This window comes from Dasypus novemcinctus, chromosome 2, assembly GCF_030445035.2.
Source record: "Dasypus novemcinctus isolate mDasNov1 chromosome 2, mDasNov1.1.hap2, whole genome shotgun sequence".
Classification (NCBI taxonomy): Eukaryota; Metazoa; Chordata; class Mammalia; order Cingulata; family Dasypodidae; genus Dasypus; species Dasypus novemcinctus.
In genome coordinates, this window is record NC_080674.1 from 198,525,326 (window position 1) to 198,545,891 (window position 20,566).

The 20,566-nt window shown below is 41.9% G+C and overlaps 1 protein-coding gene across 1 annotated transcript in view; it reads left to right on the forward strand.

Moving 5' to 3' along the window:
- The window catches only part of OBSCN (obscurin, cytoskeletal calmodulin and titin-interacting RhoGEF), a 227,076-nt gene that overhangs the window by 43,961 nt on the left and 162,549 nt on the right, over window positions 1–20,566 (forward strand). The window contains 3 exon segments of the mRNA XM_058286343.2: window positions 516–791; window positions 5,310–5,585; window positions 8,755–9,030. Coding sequence (XP_058142326.2) covers window positions 516–791; window positions 5,310–5,585; window positions 8,755–9,030 — 828 coding nt within the window.

Genomic DNA, 20,566 nt, shown 5'->3' on the forward strand with positions numbered 1-20,566 from the left:
GGGAGATCAGTAGTGAATGGGGAGGCACAGATAATCTTATTCTCCCGGTGGTTATATGGTGGTATAGATATGCAAAATTTGCTGTGCTGTACAATTAAAATGAGTATGCTTTACTACGTGTAAGTTATCCATCTCTTAAAAACCAGAATAAAGTTTGGGGAGGATGTACTGGGCACCCCACACTGAAGATAAAATAGTGAAGAATGGCCTGGCCCCATGGCCTAGAGCAAGTCATGTGGCAAAGAAGAACACAGTGGCAGTTAGAGGTGCTAGAATAGCCTCAGCCACCATCCCCAGCCTTCAGAATTGTTCTTGAGTCAGCATATCCCCAAATCTCACACCTGCGTCTCAGTGACAAGCATCTTTGTGTCTGTGAACACATGCCCTAGGCCCATGGGACATGTGACATCAGTGGGCTCAAGAGCTGCAGTAACTGATCTCTGATGCTTTGTTGTTCGTGAAATGGGTTCATATCAGGGCTAAGTCTCTGACCCCATGTCTCTCCCTGTCCCCAGAGCCCAAGGTGGTGTTTGCCAAGGAGCAGGCGGCATGCAGCGAGGTGCAGGCCCAGGCGGGGGCCAGCGCCACGCTGAGCTGCGAGGTGGCCCAGTCCCAGACGGAGGTGACGTGGTACAAGGACGGGAAGAAGCTGAGCGCGAGCCCGAGAGTGAGCGTGGAGGCCACGGGCCGTGGGCGGCGGCTGGTGGTGCAGCAGGCGGGCAAGGCGGACGCCGGGGAGTACAGCTGTGAGGCCGGGGGCCAGAAGGTGTCCTTCCGCCTGGACATCACAGGTGGGTCCTTTGGGGAGGGTAACATAGCTTATAACTGGCTTATCCCACAGGTATCTCAGTGGCCACCTTCCAAAAGACTTCATCATTTCACCTCTTCTGTCTTCGTACCCCTCACTTTCCTGCCCATGGCTGGGCCCCAGAGAGGCTGGATGGAAAGTGTGTGTACAGAAGACAGAAGGGCCTGTTCTTGCATACCTGGGGAGTGTTCGCAGCTCCTGCCCAATACCCACTTTGTGTTTTTTGGTGTCCAGAACCCTGGCTCTTCCTGGTGTTTGGGTTCTCAGAGCAGTTGCCTCTGACCTAGAGATCAATTCATTTCTTCTTCATGAATGGCCTGGCAGCTCTCCCATGCCCTCACTCAGCACCACAAACTTCTACAAATATGTACAAGCAATACATAATTGCAAAATGAAATTTTTAAAAGATTTACAATAGCATCAAAATATCACACTTCTAATTAAGGTCTAATAAAAGAGGTATTAGTCCACCAAAGGGGTGCTGAAAACATCAGAAATGTTGCTTTTTTTTTTTTTTAAATTGTAATATTTAATTATGTATCCTTGACTACAGGCATGAATGAGTAGTACTGAGAATATTTTCATAGGTAAAACATTTTATTCAACATGAAAATTAGTTGTTTTTTGAGGTACTGGGCCCAGGGATTGAACCTGAGACCTTGTATGCAGGAGGCTGGCGCTCAACCATAGAGCCATATCAGCTCTCCTTGTTTGTTTTTATAAAGGATATTTATTTACAATTCCAAGGCTGGTAAAAGTCTAACTTAAAGCACCATAAGAGGTGCTTTCTCACCAAAGTTAGTTGCCATGTGTTTTTTTTCCCTTCTTCTTCTTTATTTTCTTTTAAATGTTACATTAAAAAAATCCCCATATATCCCCCCACCCCATCCACCCCACCCCACCCTCATCAACAACCTCTTCCATCATTGTGGCACATCCACTGCACCTGGCAAATACATTCTGGAGCACTGCTGCACCACATGGACAGTGGTCCACATTGTAGTCCACACTCTCCCCCAGTCCACCCAGTGGGCCCCGACAGGACACACAATGTCCAGCATCTGTTCCTGCAGCACTACGCAGGATAACTCCAAATCCTGAAAATGCCCCCACGCCATATCTCTTCTTCTGTCTCCCTACCATCAGCAGCCATCATGGCTACCCTCTCCACATCACCACAACAATTTCTTCCCTTACTAATCATAATAATTCCCCAGTAGAACACCATTAAGTCCACTCTAATCCATACTCTATTCCCCCATCCTGTGGACCCTGGGATGCTTATTCCCAGTCGCCTTCTACATCAAGAGGGGGCTTAGATTCCACATGGATGATGGATGCTGTTCTCCTGCTTGCAGCTGTAGGCACTCTTGGCTCCCTGGTGTGGTGGTTCACACTCTTCATCTCCCTGTCAGCTGTCCAGGGTAAGTCCAAGAAATCAGAGGGTAGGAGTCGCAAGTCTGCTGAGGCCCAGGGCCTGGCTGTCAAATGGACAGTTAAGAGATTAGGTCTCCTGAGTATACACCAACCCCAGAGCCAACCACAGGTCTGGTAAAAGTAACAGAAAGGCCACTCTGAGTTTGACTGTCACATGGACAGTTAAGAGATTAGGTCTCCTGAGTATATACCAACCCCAGAGCCAACCACAGGTCTGGTAAAAGTAACAGAAAGGCCACTCTGAGTTTGACTCCATCACACTCAGGAACACAAACTCCAAAGAAGGGCCAACTGACATTGACCCTGAAATCCAGAGCTATCTGCCATGACCATAGAATCTGTGGGTCTCTGCAGCCCTCAGGAGAACCAGCACCTGGGTTTCCATCTATCTCGACTGTCTGGTACCCTGCTGAGGCATGCATAAGCATCACCCCTTTGATGACCTCCCGACTCTTTTTTGGAGACTCATAGCCATATAAACTCACTTGTCCTTTCCGTTTCCCCCTTTTATCCAATGTCAAAAAGCAGTTTTTATCACCTGATATTACATGTAGGCTGAGATATTCTGCTGGTCTGAGTTGACCTCTTTATTCAAGGTCTTTTTCTAGTTACATCATCAGCTGGTGCTTGGTAGTAATCCCTCGGCGCCAGGGAGGCTCATCCCTGGGAGTCATGTCCCACCTTGGTTTAGAGAGTGGCCACATTTGAGCAACATGGGGCCTCTCAGGAGGTAACTTTTAGGCACCCTGCAGCTCTAGGCCTAGTTCATATTTCAGGCACACAGGCTCATAATCAGAGCCATCAGTATCAAGGGCTCATCGTTGGACCATCCATCTTTGTTGGTCTTTGCCTTGCAGTTGGGGGATTGTTGCTGTTCCATTGGGGAAAATGATAGAGCTCCCCTGGCCAGGAAGTCAGCACTCTCTCATCTGTCATTTCCAACTGAAACCACTATGAAAATATCCAGACCTTTCTATGTACCCTGTATAGTTGCCATGTGTTGAAGCAAGATAGTTGCCATCTTTGGCTGGTCTCTGCCTTCGCCTCTGGGCTTCCTCTTCCTCTTGAGGCTCTGCTTCTTTCCAGTTTCAGCTGCAGGCTGGCGTGGGGCTTGTCTCTCAGGGCTTCCTATATCAGTCTTGGCTCCCTTCGCAAGGTCAGCAGTAAACTTTCTGGCAAAATGGTGCATCTTTCCCTGGGGCTTTAACTCATTGAATCTTCTTCCTTCTGTTGCAAGGCCAGATAAAAAATGGCAGAGCTCTTTCTTCCTTGTGTCCTTCTCTCTATGTGAGTGTTAGTTTATATAAGACCCACCAAGAGAGCAGGGACTCAACCTGAGGCATGCCTTACTGATGTGGTCAAATAAAAAAAAACCCTAATCTTAACAGGTAATCCAATCAGCTGAAAAGATTTTTTTTGGCTCTTTCTCTGTTTTGTTTTTTTTAAAATTATTATTATTTTTTAATTGTCTTTTTTTTTAAAAAGATACATAGATCACAAAAAATGTTACATTAAAAAATATGAGGTTCCCATATACCCCACCCCCAACCCCCACTTGTCTCACATCAACAGCCTCTTTCATCATTGTGGCACATTCATTGCATTTAGTGAATACATTTTGGAGTACTCCTCAGCTGAATTTAATACACCCAGAGGGATAGATTAATTTGCAAACATAATTTTTCTCATTTTGGGCTTCATAAAATAATCTCAAACTGCCACAGATGTTGAAGTACTCTGTGGGGAAAATTATGAAACAATATTGATAGATAGAGAAGATCTGAATAATTGAAGAGATAACCATGGATTCAAAAATATTCATTCCCCGTAAAAATCCAAACAGATTTTTATTTTCAGGAGGGGCTTGTGTGAACATTAACAAGCTGGTTCCAATGGCCAAGCACAACCAATCTCCCCTGAAGAGGAAGGAAGTGAGAGTATTTGCTCTACCAGATATCAAGAGTAATTCAGACAGCTGGCTATTGATGCAGGGTAAACAAGCCAAAAGAACAGAATCATGAGATCTATGCATATATGGGAACTCCCCCTCCCCCTTTTTTAACCATGGTGCCTGTGTAAGGCATGGAGAAAGAATGGTCTTTTTATAAATTGCACTTGGACCATTCAACTATGTGGAAAGAATAAAATTGGACTCCTACTTCACAGCAGGCATAAAAATCAACGCCAAGTAGGTTAGAGACCCTCTGTGCAAGTTAAAACCACAAAGCTCTTAGCAGAATACATAGATTATTCAAAATAAGGGAAGATTTTTAAACAGGACACAGATGCACTCACGCAAAAGGATAAGGCTGATGTATTTGGTGACATTAAAACCAAGAACTTTTGTTCATCAGAAGACACCATAATAGAGTGAAAAGGCCAAGATGAAGAAGATATTTCCAAGATACTATCAGAGCTCTCGCATTCAAAATATATAAAGAACACCTGAAAATCAGTGAAAGCCCACGTTACTGAAAATTGTGGAAAAGACTCAAAGAGATACCACAGAAGAGGAAATGCAAATGTCAAAAACTTTTAAAAAGGTGTTTCACTCAATGGTCATCAGGAAAATGCAAAGTAAAGACCCAGGGAGGTACAGCTACACATTCACCAGATTGCCAAAAATTAAAACAGCTGACAAGGTATGTGTGGGTCAACAGGACAAGGTGTATGTGGGCGAACAGGAGCTCTCACGCAAAGCTGGTGTGAATGTGACTCAGTCATTTTGGAAAACACTCTGGCATCATGTAGCAAGGTTGAAGGTTTGCCTGCCTCCTGACCTCACAGTTCATCTCCTAGAGGTGTATGTGTGTAAGAGGCATATTAGAGTGTTCCCACCCAGAGACATCCCCTTGTGCCATCAGTGTAGAGTGTACATAGATTGTAGTAGTTGTTGCTCAGAAGGCAGTGGACTGGCTCAGCCACACAGCTAGTGGCAGAACCTGGAGAAACTTATGGTTCTCCTGTCTCTTTGTCCAAGCCTTTCTATAGTATCTCCTTCTTGGTCTGATGGGTATCTCTTAGGCAGTTTCTCTGACCTGGTTTGTCCCTCCCTGTCCTCCAGAGCCCAAGGTGGTGTTTGCCAAGGAGCAGGCAGCACGCAGCGAGGTGCAGGCCCAGGCGGGGGCCAGCGCCACGCTGAGCTGCGAGGTGGCCCAGGCCCAGACGGAGGTGACGTGGTACAAGGACGGGAAGAAGCTGAGCGCCAGCTCGAGGGTGCGCACGGAGGCCACGGGCTGTGGGCGGCGGCTGGTGGTGCAGCAGGCGGGCAAGGCGGACGCCGGGGAGTACAGCTGCGAGGCCGGGGGCCAGAAGGTCTCCTTCCGCCTGGACGTCACAGGTGGGCTCTTGAGGATGGTGGGACTGACTTATCACCTGCCCAGTACCCTTCTTGTGTTCCTTGGTGTCTGCGAATCCAGCTCTGCCTGGCACTTGGGGTCTGAGGTAGAACAGGTGCCTCTCACTTGGAGATTTGTGAATTTCACCTTGTTTGATGTTCTGGTTACTCCCACAAGCCCTCATCCAGCACCACATGGGGCTTGCTAGTGAGACAGGTTTGAATCGCATTGACCAAGTGAAGGGTGACTGTACCCCTCCCTCCAGTTATACCTGGAATTATCTCAAGATTAAACTTTGAATTTTCTCAGACACTGTTCCCATCCTTTGGCATAGATGTAGCGCTTTGAGTGCCTATATGTACAAAATCTAGATCCATATTTTGTTGTTATCTCTGTGCAAAGTAAATACAGAGAATTGGTGGGAATGTGTCTGTTAGGCTGGGATTCTCTTTTTAAAGTAAATCTTGTATCCCTTTGTCCTTAGAACATTCTTGTAAGAATTTCACTTGAGGTTTGATTTATAAATTTAGCAAGGGAAATGAATAAGAAGCGAACACAACATTAGGATGCTTGATTAGTGAGGAGTTACTCAAATAGCTGAAATGTACTGGTAAAGCCGTATTTATTACAGAGTGTTTCCTTAATGGACTGTGTAATCTGTGCCTAGATGGCTAGTTCATAGAGCATTTTAAGGCTAACTGTGCTTTCCTCATTTTGAAGAGAGTCGTAACCTCAAACGGGGTGGGCTTCAGTTTCATTCTTGACCACACTGTGCAACCATGTAACAGTTTGTTTTTGTGTCTGTATATAGTGCTTCTGGTTGTATATAAGCACAAAAAACCTGGTATGTATCTTTTTGGCAAATTGGACAGATTCCTAAAAACTGCATGAAAACTGACTCTAGAAGAAATAGACAGCACAAACAGTCTTATAACAATTTAAAAACCATAACATTAATAAAAAAAATCTTCTCTTGGAACAAAGTCTAAGCCTAGATGTTCAGAAAGATACTATCCCTATGTTGTGGAGATTTTAAAAGAGAATAGAATATGAATATATACTCTTCAATTCATTTTTTTAAAGTTAGCCTGATATTAATGCCAAAATTTGTCAAGGAAAGTATTAAGAATTAAAATTACAGGTCAATATGTATGAATATTGGTGCCAAAAATGCTAAAAAAAAATAGTAAGCTGAGTTCAGCAATGTAGCAAAAAGATATTATGCTATGAGCAAGGTCATGGATCTGGAATGCATTGTTGGTTTAACATGAAAAACATTAGAAAATCAATATAATCCATGGCATCAAGAGATGAAAAGAGAAACCAGGTGATTATCTGAATAAATGCATAAAAATGTTTGATACAAATTTATCAAATGCAGAAATATATTTTATAACATTTAACCTCCATTCATGATGAAAAGTTCTTAGCAAACTATAAATAAGTGTAGGTTCCTTCCTTAATTTGATTAATAGTACTACAGAAAACACCAGCAAGTATTACAACTTAAAGTGAAATTTTGAAAGCTTTGCCTTGAAATTAGGAACAGGACAGGGATACCCCTATCTCTAGTTCTATCCAAGATTGTCCAGCACAGTAGGAAGAAAATGAAATAAAAAGTTTGAAATATAGAAAGAGAGGCATTCACAGATGATATCATCAATACAGAAAGATATAAATGAAACATTATTAGAGGCAGTGAAGATTGCCACATCCAAATTAAATATGTAGATAGACTTTTGTATATATATACAAGCAATAAACAATTGCAATGAAAATTTCAAAAGATTTACGATAGCATTGAAAGTATTGTGCTTCTAATTCAAACCAAAGAGATTTAAAAATGGCCTCTGTGGGGAAAATTAAACCATTTTGAAAGATAGTAAAGAAGATCTAAATAAATGAAGAGATATCCATGGAAGACATAAAGATATTTGTTCCTAATTAAATCCAAACAGACTTCTTTTTGGAGGGGGATAAAAATTGACAAGCTGATTCCAAATGCAAGATATACTTGAAGAAGAAAGTCAGAGTCCTGGCTCTACCACATATCATGACTTAAGCTACAGTAATTTAGACATCTGCGTATTAATGCAGTGATAGATAAACAGCCCAAAAGGATAGAATAATGAGATAATGAGGACCTGCGTATAAGTGAACTTTCATACCCACTCCTATGTCTTCCTGTGGAGCTTGTGCAAAGAAAAGAAACTGGATGGAGTTCATAAATGGTGGTTGGGTAATGTAACCATATGGGAAAAAAGTAAAATTGGATCCTACTTTAACACCACACAAAAACTGCACTTGGGTTAGAGACCTCAGTGTGCAAGGTAAAGCTATTAGCAGAGAACATAGGTTATTTAATGATTTCAGAATAAGGAAATACTTTAAACAGGACACAAATGCACTCACCAGCAAGGATAAGTTTGGTATAGTTGACATTAAAATAAAGAACGTTGGTTTCCGTAAGAAGACACTGTAAAAGAGTGAAAAGGAAAGTCACAAAGGTGGAGAGGATATTTACAGCATACAGTTATGTCAGGGCTCTAGCATTCAAAATATAGAAATAGTTCTTAGAAATCAATAAGAAAAAGATAACCAATACTATTGGCAATTGGACAGAAGGTTTGAACAGTGACATCCCAGTAGAGGAAACAGAAATGCCCAGTAAGTTTTGGAAAAAAGTGTCCACTGCAATAGTCATCATGAAAATGCAAATTAAAGCCTCAGGGAGGTACAGGCAACTGCACTCTTACCGTATTACCAAATGTTAGAACAGCTGAGAATATTAAGAGGAGGCAAGAGTGTGGGCCCCCAGGGACTCCCACGCACTGCTGGTGGGAACACTACCCAGAGAGCCATTTGGGAAACACTCTGGCATCATCTAGTAGGATTGAAAGTCTGCACCATGAACTTGGGTTTTTCTCCTAGAGAAGTATGTGCCCAGGAATGTCTAGTAAAACACCCCTGCCTGGAAAGCTCCCATGTGCCATCAGAGTAGAATTTCAAAAGAGATTATGTTATTTGTCCTTCAGATAGGGAACGGAATTGCTGTGGCCACACAGCTAGTGACAGAGCCTGGGGAAGCTTCCTGTTCTCCTGCCTCCCCCTCCACATCTTCTTCCCACTGTGCTGCTTTCCTGACCTGGTTTGTCCCTCCCTGTCCCCCAGAGCCCAAGGTGGTGTTTGCCAAGGAGCAGGCAGCACGCAGTGAGGTTCAGGCCCAGGCGGGGGCCAGCGCCACGCTGAGCTGCGAGGTGGCCCAGGCCCAGACGGAGGTGACGTGGTACAAGGACGGGAAGAAGCTGAGCGTGAGCCCGAGAGTGAGCGTGGAGGCCACGGGCTGTGGGCGGCGGCTGGTGGTGCAGCAGGCGGGCAAGGCGGACGCCGGGGAGTACAGCTGTGAGGCCGGGGGCCAGAAGGTGTCCTTCCGCCTGGACGTCACAGGTGGGTTCCTTGGTGTCGCTTTTATCTTCCAGAAGAGCACTGTTGGGCAGTGGTTGGTGGGAGGTGCTGCCTTGAGGCCCACTGTCTCACATGCTCATCATTTAACTTCGTCTACCATGTCTTTACAGCACACTGGGTGACAGACCCTGTGACATGCTTCTGACTTCTTAGTTGTTTAAATGTCACAAAAACCCTTGTGGAGGAATCTGATTATTCTCAGTTAGAAAATGGCAGGGCCCATATTTGGATCCAATAGTTGGGGATCATTTTTCTTCTGCTTTAAGGACTCCGTTTTCAGTATTTATTTTAGCAGGCCACTGGTGACAACAATCTCTGATATTTTTGTTTGTAGGACATCCGTCTCATTTGCCGCCTTCTTTTTAAAATTAATAGGCTTTATTTTTTAGAACAATTTCAGATATGGAAAAATTGAACAGAGTTCTTACGTATCTCCCTTCCCTGCACAATGGTCCCCTGTTTCTGACATGCTGCAGTAGTGTGGTTCTTGTGTTACAATTTGTATTAATCTGCCAAAGGGCTGCTGATGGAAAGTGCCAGAAATCTGTTGGCATTATAAAGGGTATTTATTTGGGGTAAAAGCTTACAGTTACAAGGCCATACAAAGTCCAACTCAAGGTTGCTTTCTTGCCAAAGTCAGTTGCTGCGTGTTGAAGCACGATGGGCTGCTGATCTCCGCTGGTGTCTGCCTTCCTCTCGAGCTTCTCTTCCTCTGGAGGCTCCGTTGGGCCAGCTTCTTCCCAGTTTCAGCTGCAGGCTGGCACAGCTTGTCTCTCAGGGCTTCCTGTCAGTGTTGGCTGTTCTTCCCAGTCTCAGCTACAAGCTGCCAGGCAAATGGCTCATCTCTTTCTGGGCCCTCAGCTGTTCCAGCCTTCTTCTTTCTGTCACACAGCTGAATCAGAAATGACCGAGTTCTCTCTTCCCATGTGTCTCAGTGAGTGTCCATTTATATCTGACCCAGCAAGGAGGTGGGGACTCGGCCCGAGTCACGCCCACTGACATAGTCAAATAAAAAAGCCCTAATCTTCGCAGGTAATCTGATCAAAGACACCAGATGAATTTAATGCAATCAAAGGGTATCTCACCCAGAGGAATGGATTTGTGTACAAACAACCTCTTTTTGGGATTCATAAATAATCTCAAACTGCCACACAATTGATGGCCCAATATTGATGCGTTGTTTTACCAAGCATCTGTAGTGTACTTGAAGTTTTTGCTGTGCAGTTCTGTGGGTGTTGACAACTGCATGATGTCCTGGATCCACCACTGCTGCCTGTATAGAACAGTTTTGCTGCCCTTGAAATCCGTGTGCGTCACCTACTCTTACCTCCTCCCTACCGCTCTGGCAATCACTGGTATTTCTTCTCTCTTTGTCATTTTGCCTTTTCCAGAATATCGTATGGTTGGAATTACACTGTAAGTAGTCTTTTCAGACTTGCTTCTTTCATTTAGCAATATGCATTTAAGGTTCCCCCATATCTTTTTGTGGTTTGATAGCTCATCTCTTTCTATCTCTGAATAACATAACACAGTTTGTTTATCCCTTCCTTTATTGAAGGATGTCTGGCTGTTCCCAGTTTTGGGCAAGTATGAATAAATTTGCTGTGAACATTTCATTTCATTTCTCTTCTTTTCCTTTTCTTTTAATTTTATTTTTCCCTCAACATTTTATTATGAAAATTTTCAAACATACAGGAAGGTTTAAATAACTGTACAGTGAACACCCATATTCCTTCTACTTAGATTATACAGCTAATAGTTTTTTATATTTGTTTTTATTGTATGTCTAGCCATCATTCTCTCCATTCATCAGTTCATCTTTTTTATGCATTTCAAAGTAAGTTGCAAATATCAATACACTTCACAAACTTTCTGGTGAGTTTGGACAGCTGTATGCCTGTGTTATCCAAACCAAAATTAAGATTTAGAATTTACGTCAACCCAGCAAATTACACCATGATTTGAAGATCAGTCAATGTAATTAACCATATTAAAATTAGAAAGCCTTCATGATTTTTAAAAAAACTTTTGGTTAATAAACAGAAGGGAGCTTCTGTAATCTAAAACATGGCATGTTAATAAGCCACGATGATGGAAGAGGTTGTTGATGTGGGGTGAAGGGGGTGGGGGGTATATGGGGGCCTCATTTTTTGAATGTAACAGTTATTATTTTTTTTGTCTTTATTTTTTTAATATTACCTTAAAAAAAATGAGGTCCCCATATACCCCCCCACCCCCCCCACCCCACTCCTCCCCCCATAGCAACAATCTCCTCCATCACCATGAGACATTCATTGCATTTGGTGAATACATCTCTGAGCACCACTGTACCTCACCGTCTGTGGTCCACATCATAGCCCACACTCTCCCACGTTCCACCCAGTGGGCCATGGGAGGACATACAATGTCCGGTAACTGTCCCTACAGCACCACCCAGGACAACTCCAAGTCCTGGAAACACCCCCACATCTCATCTCTTCCTCCCATTCCCCACACCCAGCAGCCACCATGGCCACTTTCTCCACACCAATGCCACATTTTCTTTGATTACTAATCACAATAGTTCATGAATAGAATATCAGTAAGTCCACTGTAATCCATATTCTATTCCTCCATCCTGTGGACCTTGGAATGATTGTGTCCACTCCACATCTATATCAAGAGGGGGCTTAGATTCCACATGGATGCTGGATGCAAGCCTCCTGCTCGAGTGTAACATTTAAATGAAAATAAAGAAGAAAAAAATAGATATTTTTTATCAATTTTGTTGATCTTTCCAAAGAATTGCTTTTGTTTTTCTTATTTTTCTGTTTCCCATTTTATTAGTTTCATCTCTTACTTTTATGATTTCCCTCTTTCTACTTTTTCCAACTTCTAAAGGCAGAATTTTAAATCACTGAATTTAGTCTTTTTTTTTAATGCACACGTTTAAAGATATATGGAGAGCAGATATAGCTCAGTGGTTGAGCGCCTGCTTCCCATGTATGAGTCCCAGGTATCTCCTAAAAAAAAAAAACAAGATATAAATGTCCCTTATATCACTACTTTAGCTGCATCTTCTCAAAGAGTTCTATTTTCATTATTTTTCAGTTTGGAATATTTATTTTCTTTGTGATTTCTTATTATATCCATACATTATTTAGAAGCACAGTGTTTAATTTGCTATGAACACTCTTGTGCAGATATTTGTGTGGATGTATCAAGTCTTGACACATGATACATCATATAGTAAGATGATGTTTAGCTTTGTGAGAAACGCCAACTTTTCTTCCAAAGTGAACTGTATTGCTTTGCATTCTCGTTTCATGAATGAGAGTTACTGTTGCTGCATGTCCTTGTCATCTTTTGTTTTTGTCAGTTTTTTAAATTTTGGCCATGCTAATACAGGTGTAGTGCTATCTCGTTTTAATTTTATTTCCTCATGACATAAGATGCTGAGCATATTTTTATATGCTTATTTGTCATCTGTCTATCTTCTCTGGTGAGGTGTTTCCTTTAGATCTTTTGCCCATTTTTAATTGGGTTCCCTGTTTTCCTAATGATTGTTGAGTTTTGAAGAAGTTTTTGTATGCTTTGGTTACAAGTCCTTTATCAGTGTCTTACTTTGCCATCTGCTTTGACAAACACCACATCGTTGGTTGGCTTAAGCAACAGGAATTTATTCTTTTGGTTTGAGAGGTATTGGTAGGACTTGTGTCCTCCTGGACTCATCAGTCTTTTGTCACAGAGGAATCTCTCCCATTCTTTGTGCTTTCTCTTCTGTTTTCTGCCAGTTCTGGGTTCTGCTGGTTTCAGGCTTCCGCGGGTTTCTGACTTCTGTTGACTGCATCTGAATTTCTTCCCTTTGTAAGGACTCTAGTCATATGGATTAAGGCACATCCTGTTTCAATTGGCTTCATCTCAATAGGAACTTTGAAGATCCTATTCAGAAATAACTCCACACCTTAACTTAAAACGTCATTAAAAGTCCTATTTACATAGGTTCATAAACACAGGACCATGGATTAAGACTTAGAAATGTTTTTTTGTGAGGAACATAAAAACAGATAGGTGTTCCGCAAAAAACAGATATGTGTTTTGCAAATATTTTATCCTAGTGTGTGACTTGTCTTTTCATTGCCTTCACAATGTCTTTTGTAGAGCAAGTGTTTTAAATTTTAATAAAGTCCAAATTAAAATTTTTCTTTCGTGGGTCAAGCTTTTGGTATTGTATCTAAAAACTAATCACTAGGACAGTTCGGTGGTTCCTCAGAATCTTAAGTATAGAATTACCATAGGACCTGGCAACCCTACTTCTAGGTTTATATCCAAAAGATAAAAATACATGACTATATTCTGTTAATAAACTCACCTTAAATTCAAAGACATAAGTTGGTTGATAGTGAAAGGATGGAAAAAAACTCCAAAGAGAACTGGGGTAGCTATACTAATATCAGATAAAATAGTTACAAGGGACAAAGAAGGTCATTATATGCTGATAAATGGGTCAATTTAACAAGAAGACCTAACAATTATAAATATATTCACCTAACTGGAGAGCACCAAAATATATGAAACAAATACTGATAGATTTGAAGGGAGAAATCGACCTTTCTACATTAATAGTAGAATATTTCAATACACCACTTTCAATAATGGATAAAACATCTAGACAGAACATCAGTAGATAGATAGAAGACTTGAATGGTACTCTAAATCAGCTAGAGATAATATGCTTATATAGAATACTTCACCAAACAACAGAAGAATATATATTCTTCTGTAGTGCAAGTGGATCGTTCTCCAGGATAGACCACATGCTAGGTCATAAAACAAGTGTCAAAAAATTAAATACATATTTAAATCATGCATTGTATCTTCTCTGACCACAGTAGAATGAACTCAGAAATCAGTTACAGTGGGAGAAATGAAAAATTCAAAAGTATGTGGAAATTAAACAACATGCTTTTAAGCAACTGATGAGTCAGAGGAAATCACATGGGAAAAGGACTATCTTGATGGTGAATGAAAATGAAAACTCAGCATCCCAAAACTTATGAGATGCAGCAAAGGGAATGCTGAGAGGGAATTTTATAGTTCTAAATGCTTACATTGGAAAAGAAGAAAGAACTCAAGTCAGAGACCTAACCTCAAAACAGGGAGACCTGGAATAAAAACAAACTAAACCCAAAATGAGCAGAAGGAAGGAAAGAAAAAGATTAGAGTGGATATAAATGAAATAGAGAATGAAAAAACAAAACATAACAATAGAATCAACAAAACCAAAAGTTGGTTCTTTCAAAAGATCAGTGGTATCAACAGAGTCTAAGAGACAGATAAGGTAGATACAACCCCAGGTATTGGTTCTTTTGAGGGATAAAGAGACCCACGGGTTCTATGGTCATGGCAGATGGGGTTCACTGCCATGACAGATGGCCCTTCTTTGGAGCTGGTGTTTCTGCGTGATGGAAATGGACTCAGAGGGGATCTCTTTTCACAAGACTTGCATGCTACTTTATTGGAATTGTAGTTGGTGCTGGGTTTAAGATATATGTAGGGGATTTGAATCTCTGGACTGATAATATGACACCCAGGCCCAGAGCCTCAACAGACTTCAGCTCCTACACTTTGACTTATTGGACTTACTCCACTCAGCTAACATGGAGTTGAAGAAGGTCAACCACCACAACATGGAGCCTAGAGTGTCTACAACTAGAAGCAGGAAGAGTGCATCCAGTACCCATGTGCAATCTAAGCCCTCACTTGACATAGGTGTGCAATGGACACAACCAATCCAATGTCCACAGAGAAAATGTGGAATGGGTGTGGGAACGGTAGCCATGGGGGCTGCTGGGTGTGGGGAACGGGAGGAAGAGATGAGATGTGGAGGCGTTTTCGGGACGTGGAGTTGTCCTGGATAGTGCTTCACGGACAATTACGGGACACTGTAGATCCCCCCAGGGCCCACTGGATGGAACGTGAGAGAGTCTGGGCTATGATGTGGACCATTGACTATGGGGTGCAGTGATGCTCAGAGATGAACTTACCAGGTGCAATGGATGTATCACGATGATGGGAGAGAGTGTTGCTGTGGGGGGAGTGGGGGGCGGGGGCGGTGGGGTTGAATGGGACCTCATATTTTTTTTAATTGTAATTAAAAAAATAATAATAAATAAATATTAAAAAAAAAAAAAAGATCAGTGGTATCAACAAACCTTTTGCTAGTCAGTCTGAAAAAGAAAAAAGAAGATACAAATAACTAAAATCTGCAATGAAAAGGGGGACATTACCACTGTCCCACTGAAACAGAAAAGACTCTATATGTACTATGAACAACTGTGTGCCAACAGATCAGGTAACCTAGATGAAATGGACACATTTCTAGAAACACTCTAACTACCTACACTAACTCAAGAAGAAATTAGATCTCATCAAACCAATTACTAGTAAAGAGATTGAATCAGTAATCAAACACCTCCCAACAAAGAAGAACTCAGGGCCAATTGGTTTTACAGGGGAATTTTGCCAAACGTTCCAAGAATTAACACCAATACTGCTCATACTATTCTGTGATCCATTTTGATATTAACTTTTGTGAAAGGTGTAAGGTCAGTTTCTAGAGTCATTTTTTCTTTTTTTACTTTTGCATGTGGATGTCCAGTTATTCTAGCACCATTTGCTGAAAAGACTTTCCTTTCTCCATTGGGTTGGCTTTGCTCATATGTCAAATATTAGTTGACTTTATTTAGATCAGGTCTGTCTGTTCTGTTGCTTTGATCTATGTGGCTATTTTTTCAGCAATACAATGCTATATTGATGACTGTAACTTTATAGTAAGTCTTGAAGTCAAGTAGTGTCAGTCCTCCAAATTTGTTTTTCTCCTTATGTGTTGTTTTTGCCATACTGGATATTTTACCTTTCCATATAAACTTAGCACCAGTTTGTTGAGATATATAAAACAACTTCAAGTTGGGAAGAACTGACATCTTAATAATTTTGAGTCTTTTGGTCCATGAACATGGACTATCTCTCCATTTATTTAGTTCTTTCATTTCTTTCATTATAAAATTTTACAATTTCCCACATACAGATCCTGTATACATTTTTTTAGATTGATACCTGTGTGTTTAATTTTTTTGGTGCTAATGCAAATGGAATTGTATTTTTTTTTTAAAGATTTATTTTATTTATTTCTCTCCCCTTCCCCCCCCCCCCAGTTGTCTGTTCTTTGTGTCCATTTGCTGCGTGCTCTTGTTTTTGTCTGCTTCTGTTGTCAGTAGCACGGGAATCTGTCTTTCTTTTTGTTGCGTCATCTCGTTGTGTCAGCTCTCCATGTGTGCAGCGCCGTTTTGAGGCACGCTGCACTTTCTTTCGCGCTGGGCGGCTCTCCTTACGGGGCACACTCCTTGCGCGTGGGGCTTCCCTACGCGGGGGACACCCCTGCGTGGCAGGGCACTCCTTGCGCGCATCAGCGCATGAGCCAGCTCCGCACGGGTCAAGGAGGCCCAGGGTTTGAACCATGGACCGCCCTATCCACTGGGCCAAGTCCGCTTCCCTGGAATTGTATTTTTAATTGCACATTCCAGTTGTTCATTAGTCGTATATAGGAAAATAACTGCCATTTGTATTTTAACCTTATCTCTGATGACCTTGCTATAATAGCTTATTATTTACAGGAGTTTTTAAAAAAATTTGTCAGTTTCTTGGGATTTTCTATGTAGATAGTCACACCACCTGCAAACACAGTTTTATTTCTTCCCTGCCAATCTGTATGCTTTCACAAAATTATGTTTTTATTTTTATTTTTTTTAAAGATATATAGATTATATAAATGTTACATATAGGGGATTCCTATATGCCCCACTCCCTACATCTCCCACATTTTCCCACATTAACAGCATACTTCATTAGTGGGGTACATTTATTACAATTGATGAAAACATTTTGGAGTATTGCCGTTAAGCTTGAATTATAGTTTACTTTGTAGTTTACACTCTCTCCCACACAATTTTGTAAGTTATGGCAAGATATGTAATGTCCTGTATCTGTCATTGTAATGTCATGCAGGACAATTCCCAAGTCCTGAAAATGCCCCCATATTACACTGGCTTTTCCCTCTCCTTGCCTGAAGAACCTCCATTGGCTGCTACTGTCACATCAATGATAAAATTTTTTCCATTGCTAGAATCATAATAGTCTATAGCAGAATACCAGTAAGTCTACTTTAGTCCATAGATTATTCCCCAATCCTGAAGATTCTGGGATGGTGATGCCCACTCCACCTCTAATTGAGGGTGGGCTTCGATCCCATCGGACAGATGGATGGGAGTCTCTTGCTTGCAGTATAGACTCTTTTGGTTCTTGGATGATCATTGTCCATCATTATCTCCTTGTTAGTTGTCCTGGGTGAGTCCAGTGAACTGGAGAGTAGCTTTTGCAACTCTGTTGAGATTTGGGCCCAGCTAGCACATGGCCAACCTAAAGATTTTAGTCTCTTGGATATCACCTAATCAACCCTTTTACTAATTATAGGTTCAAATAGAAGGGCCAGAAGAGCCATGTTTAGGGAAATCACAACTGAGTCCAACTCTGTCTCAGGGAGGGAGCATAAATTTCAAAGTAGAGCCCTCTGGTGAGGTATCAAACTCCAGAGCTATCTGCCCTTACTATAGTGTCTGGATGTCTCCAGGGTCTTCACAAACCCCACTATTTGAGTTAGCCTCCTGAGAGCCTCCTTGTTGCTCAAATGTGGCCATTCTCTAAGCTGAACTCAGCATAGAAATACATTACCTTCCCTCCAACATGGGACACAACTCCTTGGGATGAGCCTTTCTGGCACTGAGGGATTATACTACCAAGCATCAACTAGCAGTGCAACTGGAAAAAGACCTTGACCAAAAGGGGGAAGAGGTAAAGACAAATGAGTTTATATGGCTAAGAGACTTCAAAGTGACTAGGGAGGTCATTCCAGAGGTTACACTGATACATGTTTTGGTAGGATCTCATTGATTGCCAAAGTAAATACTACCAATCTGTATACATTTAACTTCTTTTTTCTTGTCCTATTGTATCAGATAGGATTTCTAGTATGATGTGTACAGGAGTGGTGAGAGGGGATATTTGTATTATCTCATACTGTCTTTTTTTCTATGATACATACATATGTGTCATATCATGAATGTTTCATACGTTTATCATACAGTGTTTACTCCTGTCATTGACATGCCTATGATTCTTTGATTGATGCTCAGACAATGTATATGAAAAATTGTTGAATTGGATGTTGTCATCTTATTCCAGAGAGAGGATTCACTCTTTGCTATGCTAAGACCCTAATCCTTTCAGATACTGAGCTGACATTAGTCTGATTGCAGTATTGATGAGGATCATCTACTTTATTATGGTTTCCCCCTTTCCTGGGCACAGTCCTCCAAGAATTCCTGCTGAGCTTTGGATATTTGTAGGTGCCCTCCCCCAGCAGACCCTGAATTCTCATGTTTGTCTCTGCAGTGCTGCTAGATGCTGAAGTCCCTGTTCTACTTTTCACAGAGGTTCTTCTAGACGTCTTATCATCCTGCCCCATGTGGCTGCAGCCTTTGTTAAAAATCTTGAGGAGAAACTAGCCAAGTGTGGGACACAGTTCTGCATCCTACCTTCTCACTTGGGTCTTGCTTTCTGAAACCACTCATCTTTATTTCTTTTTTTTTTTCTTTTTTCTTTTTTTTTTTAAAGATTTATTTATTTATTTAATTTCCCCCCCTCCCCTGGTTGTCTGTTCTTGGTGTCTATTTGCTGCGTCTTGTTTCTTTGTCCGCTTCTGTTGTCGTCAGCGGCACGGGAAGTGTGGGCAGCGCCATTCCTGGGCAGGCTGCACTTTCTTTTCACGCTGGGCGGCTCTCCTCACGGGCGCACTCCTTGCGCGTGGGGCTCCCCCACGCGGGGGACACCCTGCGTGGCACGGCACTCCTTGCGCGCATCAGCGCTGCACATGGCCAGCTCCACACGGGTCAAGGAGGCCCGGGGTTTGAACCGCGGACCTCCCATATGGTAGACGGACGCCCTAACCACTGGGCCAAAGTCCGTTTCCCTCATCTTTATTTCTGTAGTCCTGGAATCGCCACGTGTCCTGAAGGAAAGGCAGGTGTCTGGTGTCAGCTCATGGCTGAGAGGTGTCCTCTTCAGGAGTTTTCCCTCCTCATGTCCAGACTTCCCCAGTTCTCCAGTGTGTCTGTATGAGTCAGCCAAAGAGATGCCGATGCAAAGTACCATAACTCTGTTGACTTTTATAAAAGGTATTTATTTGGGGTAAAAGCTTATAGTTACAAGGCCCTAAAGAGTCCAACTCAAGGTTAGTTACTTACCAAACTCTGTTGCCACGTGTTGAAGCAAGATGGTGGGCAAAGTCTCTTAAGGCTCTATGGGTCCATCTTCTTCCGATCTCAGCTGTAGGCTGGCATAGGGCTTGTCTCTCTTCCCAGGGCTCATTTCTTTCTGGGTTCAGCTGCTCTGCTCTCTTCACAGGGTCAGCTATAAACTATCAGATGAATGGCTCATCTCTTTTCCCTGGGCCTCTGCCACGTCTGTGGAACTCTCTGCCTTTTCTCGCATATCTGCTTCCGTTTTCTTGAGTGTCCGTTTATATAACCCCTGCATGCCCTAATGATGTGGTCGAATCAAAACCCTAGTCTTAACATAATCAAGTAAACATAACGCGTTTGAATTTAATATAATCAAAGGATATCACACCCAGCGGAACAGATCAATTTGCAAACATAATATTTCTTTTTGGAATTCATAAATAATATCAAACTGCCAGCGTCCTCTACTGTGTCTCATGTTTGTCACTTTCCTCACTCACTGCTGGACTTTTGCCTGGGCACTCATCTCCATTAGAGCATCTCTCCCTCAGCTCTTCTCAGGGCTGGCTCCCTCTTACATTCAGCAGTCCACTTAAATATCTCACCTTAGTGAGGTCTGCCCTGACTATTGAAACTGAAGTTGCCTCCCCTCTCTGTAGCCATTTCCTTGTTTTATTTCATCCCAGTGACTGAGTGCCTGCTTCCTATATATATACAAGGTTCTGGATTCAATCCCCAGTGCCTTAGAAAAAAAAAATAATGCTCATTGCAGCATTGCTTATGGTATTCCTAAATGAAGACAACCTGAATGCCAAATGAACTTCAAGGGGAAAAGGCAATATAAATTGTCATATATTTGTACAATGGAATGCTCTACAGCAATAGAAAAGAACAAACTGGTACTACTTGCAACAACATGGATGTGTTTTATAGACATTAGGCTGATGAAAGAAACTAGACCCAACAGAGTATTGATTTTTAATTCAATTTAAGTAAAATTAAAGAGCAGGAAAATTTATGGTCAGACAAGTCAGAATAGTGATTACTTTCCTGGGGTTGTCAGTAGTGACTGAGGAGCTGGAAATCTTCTCTGTGTTGTGGGGGTACATAGTTGAAATTTTGGGAGAGTATATTAAAATTTCATTTGGCTGTACAATCACATTTGTATTGGTGCGCTTTTA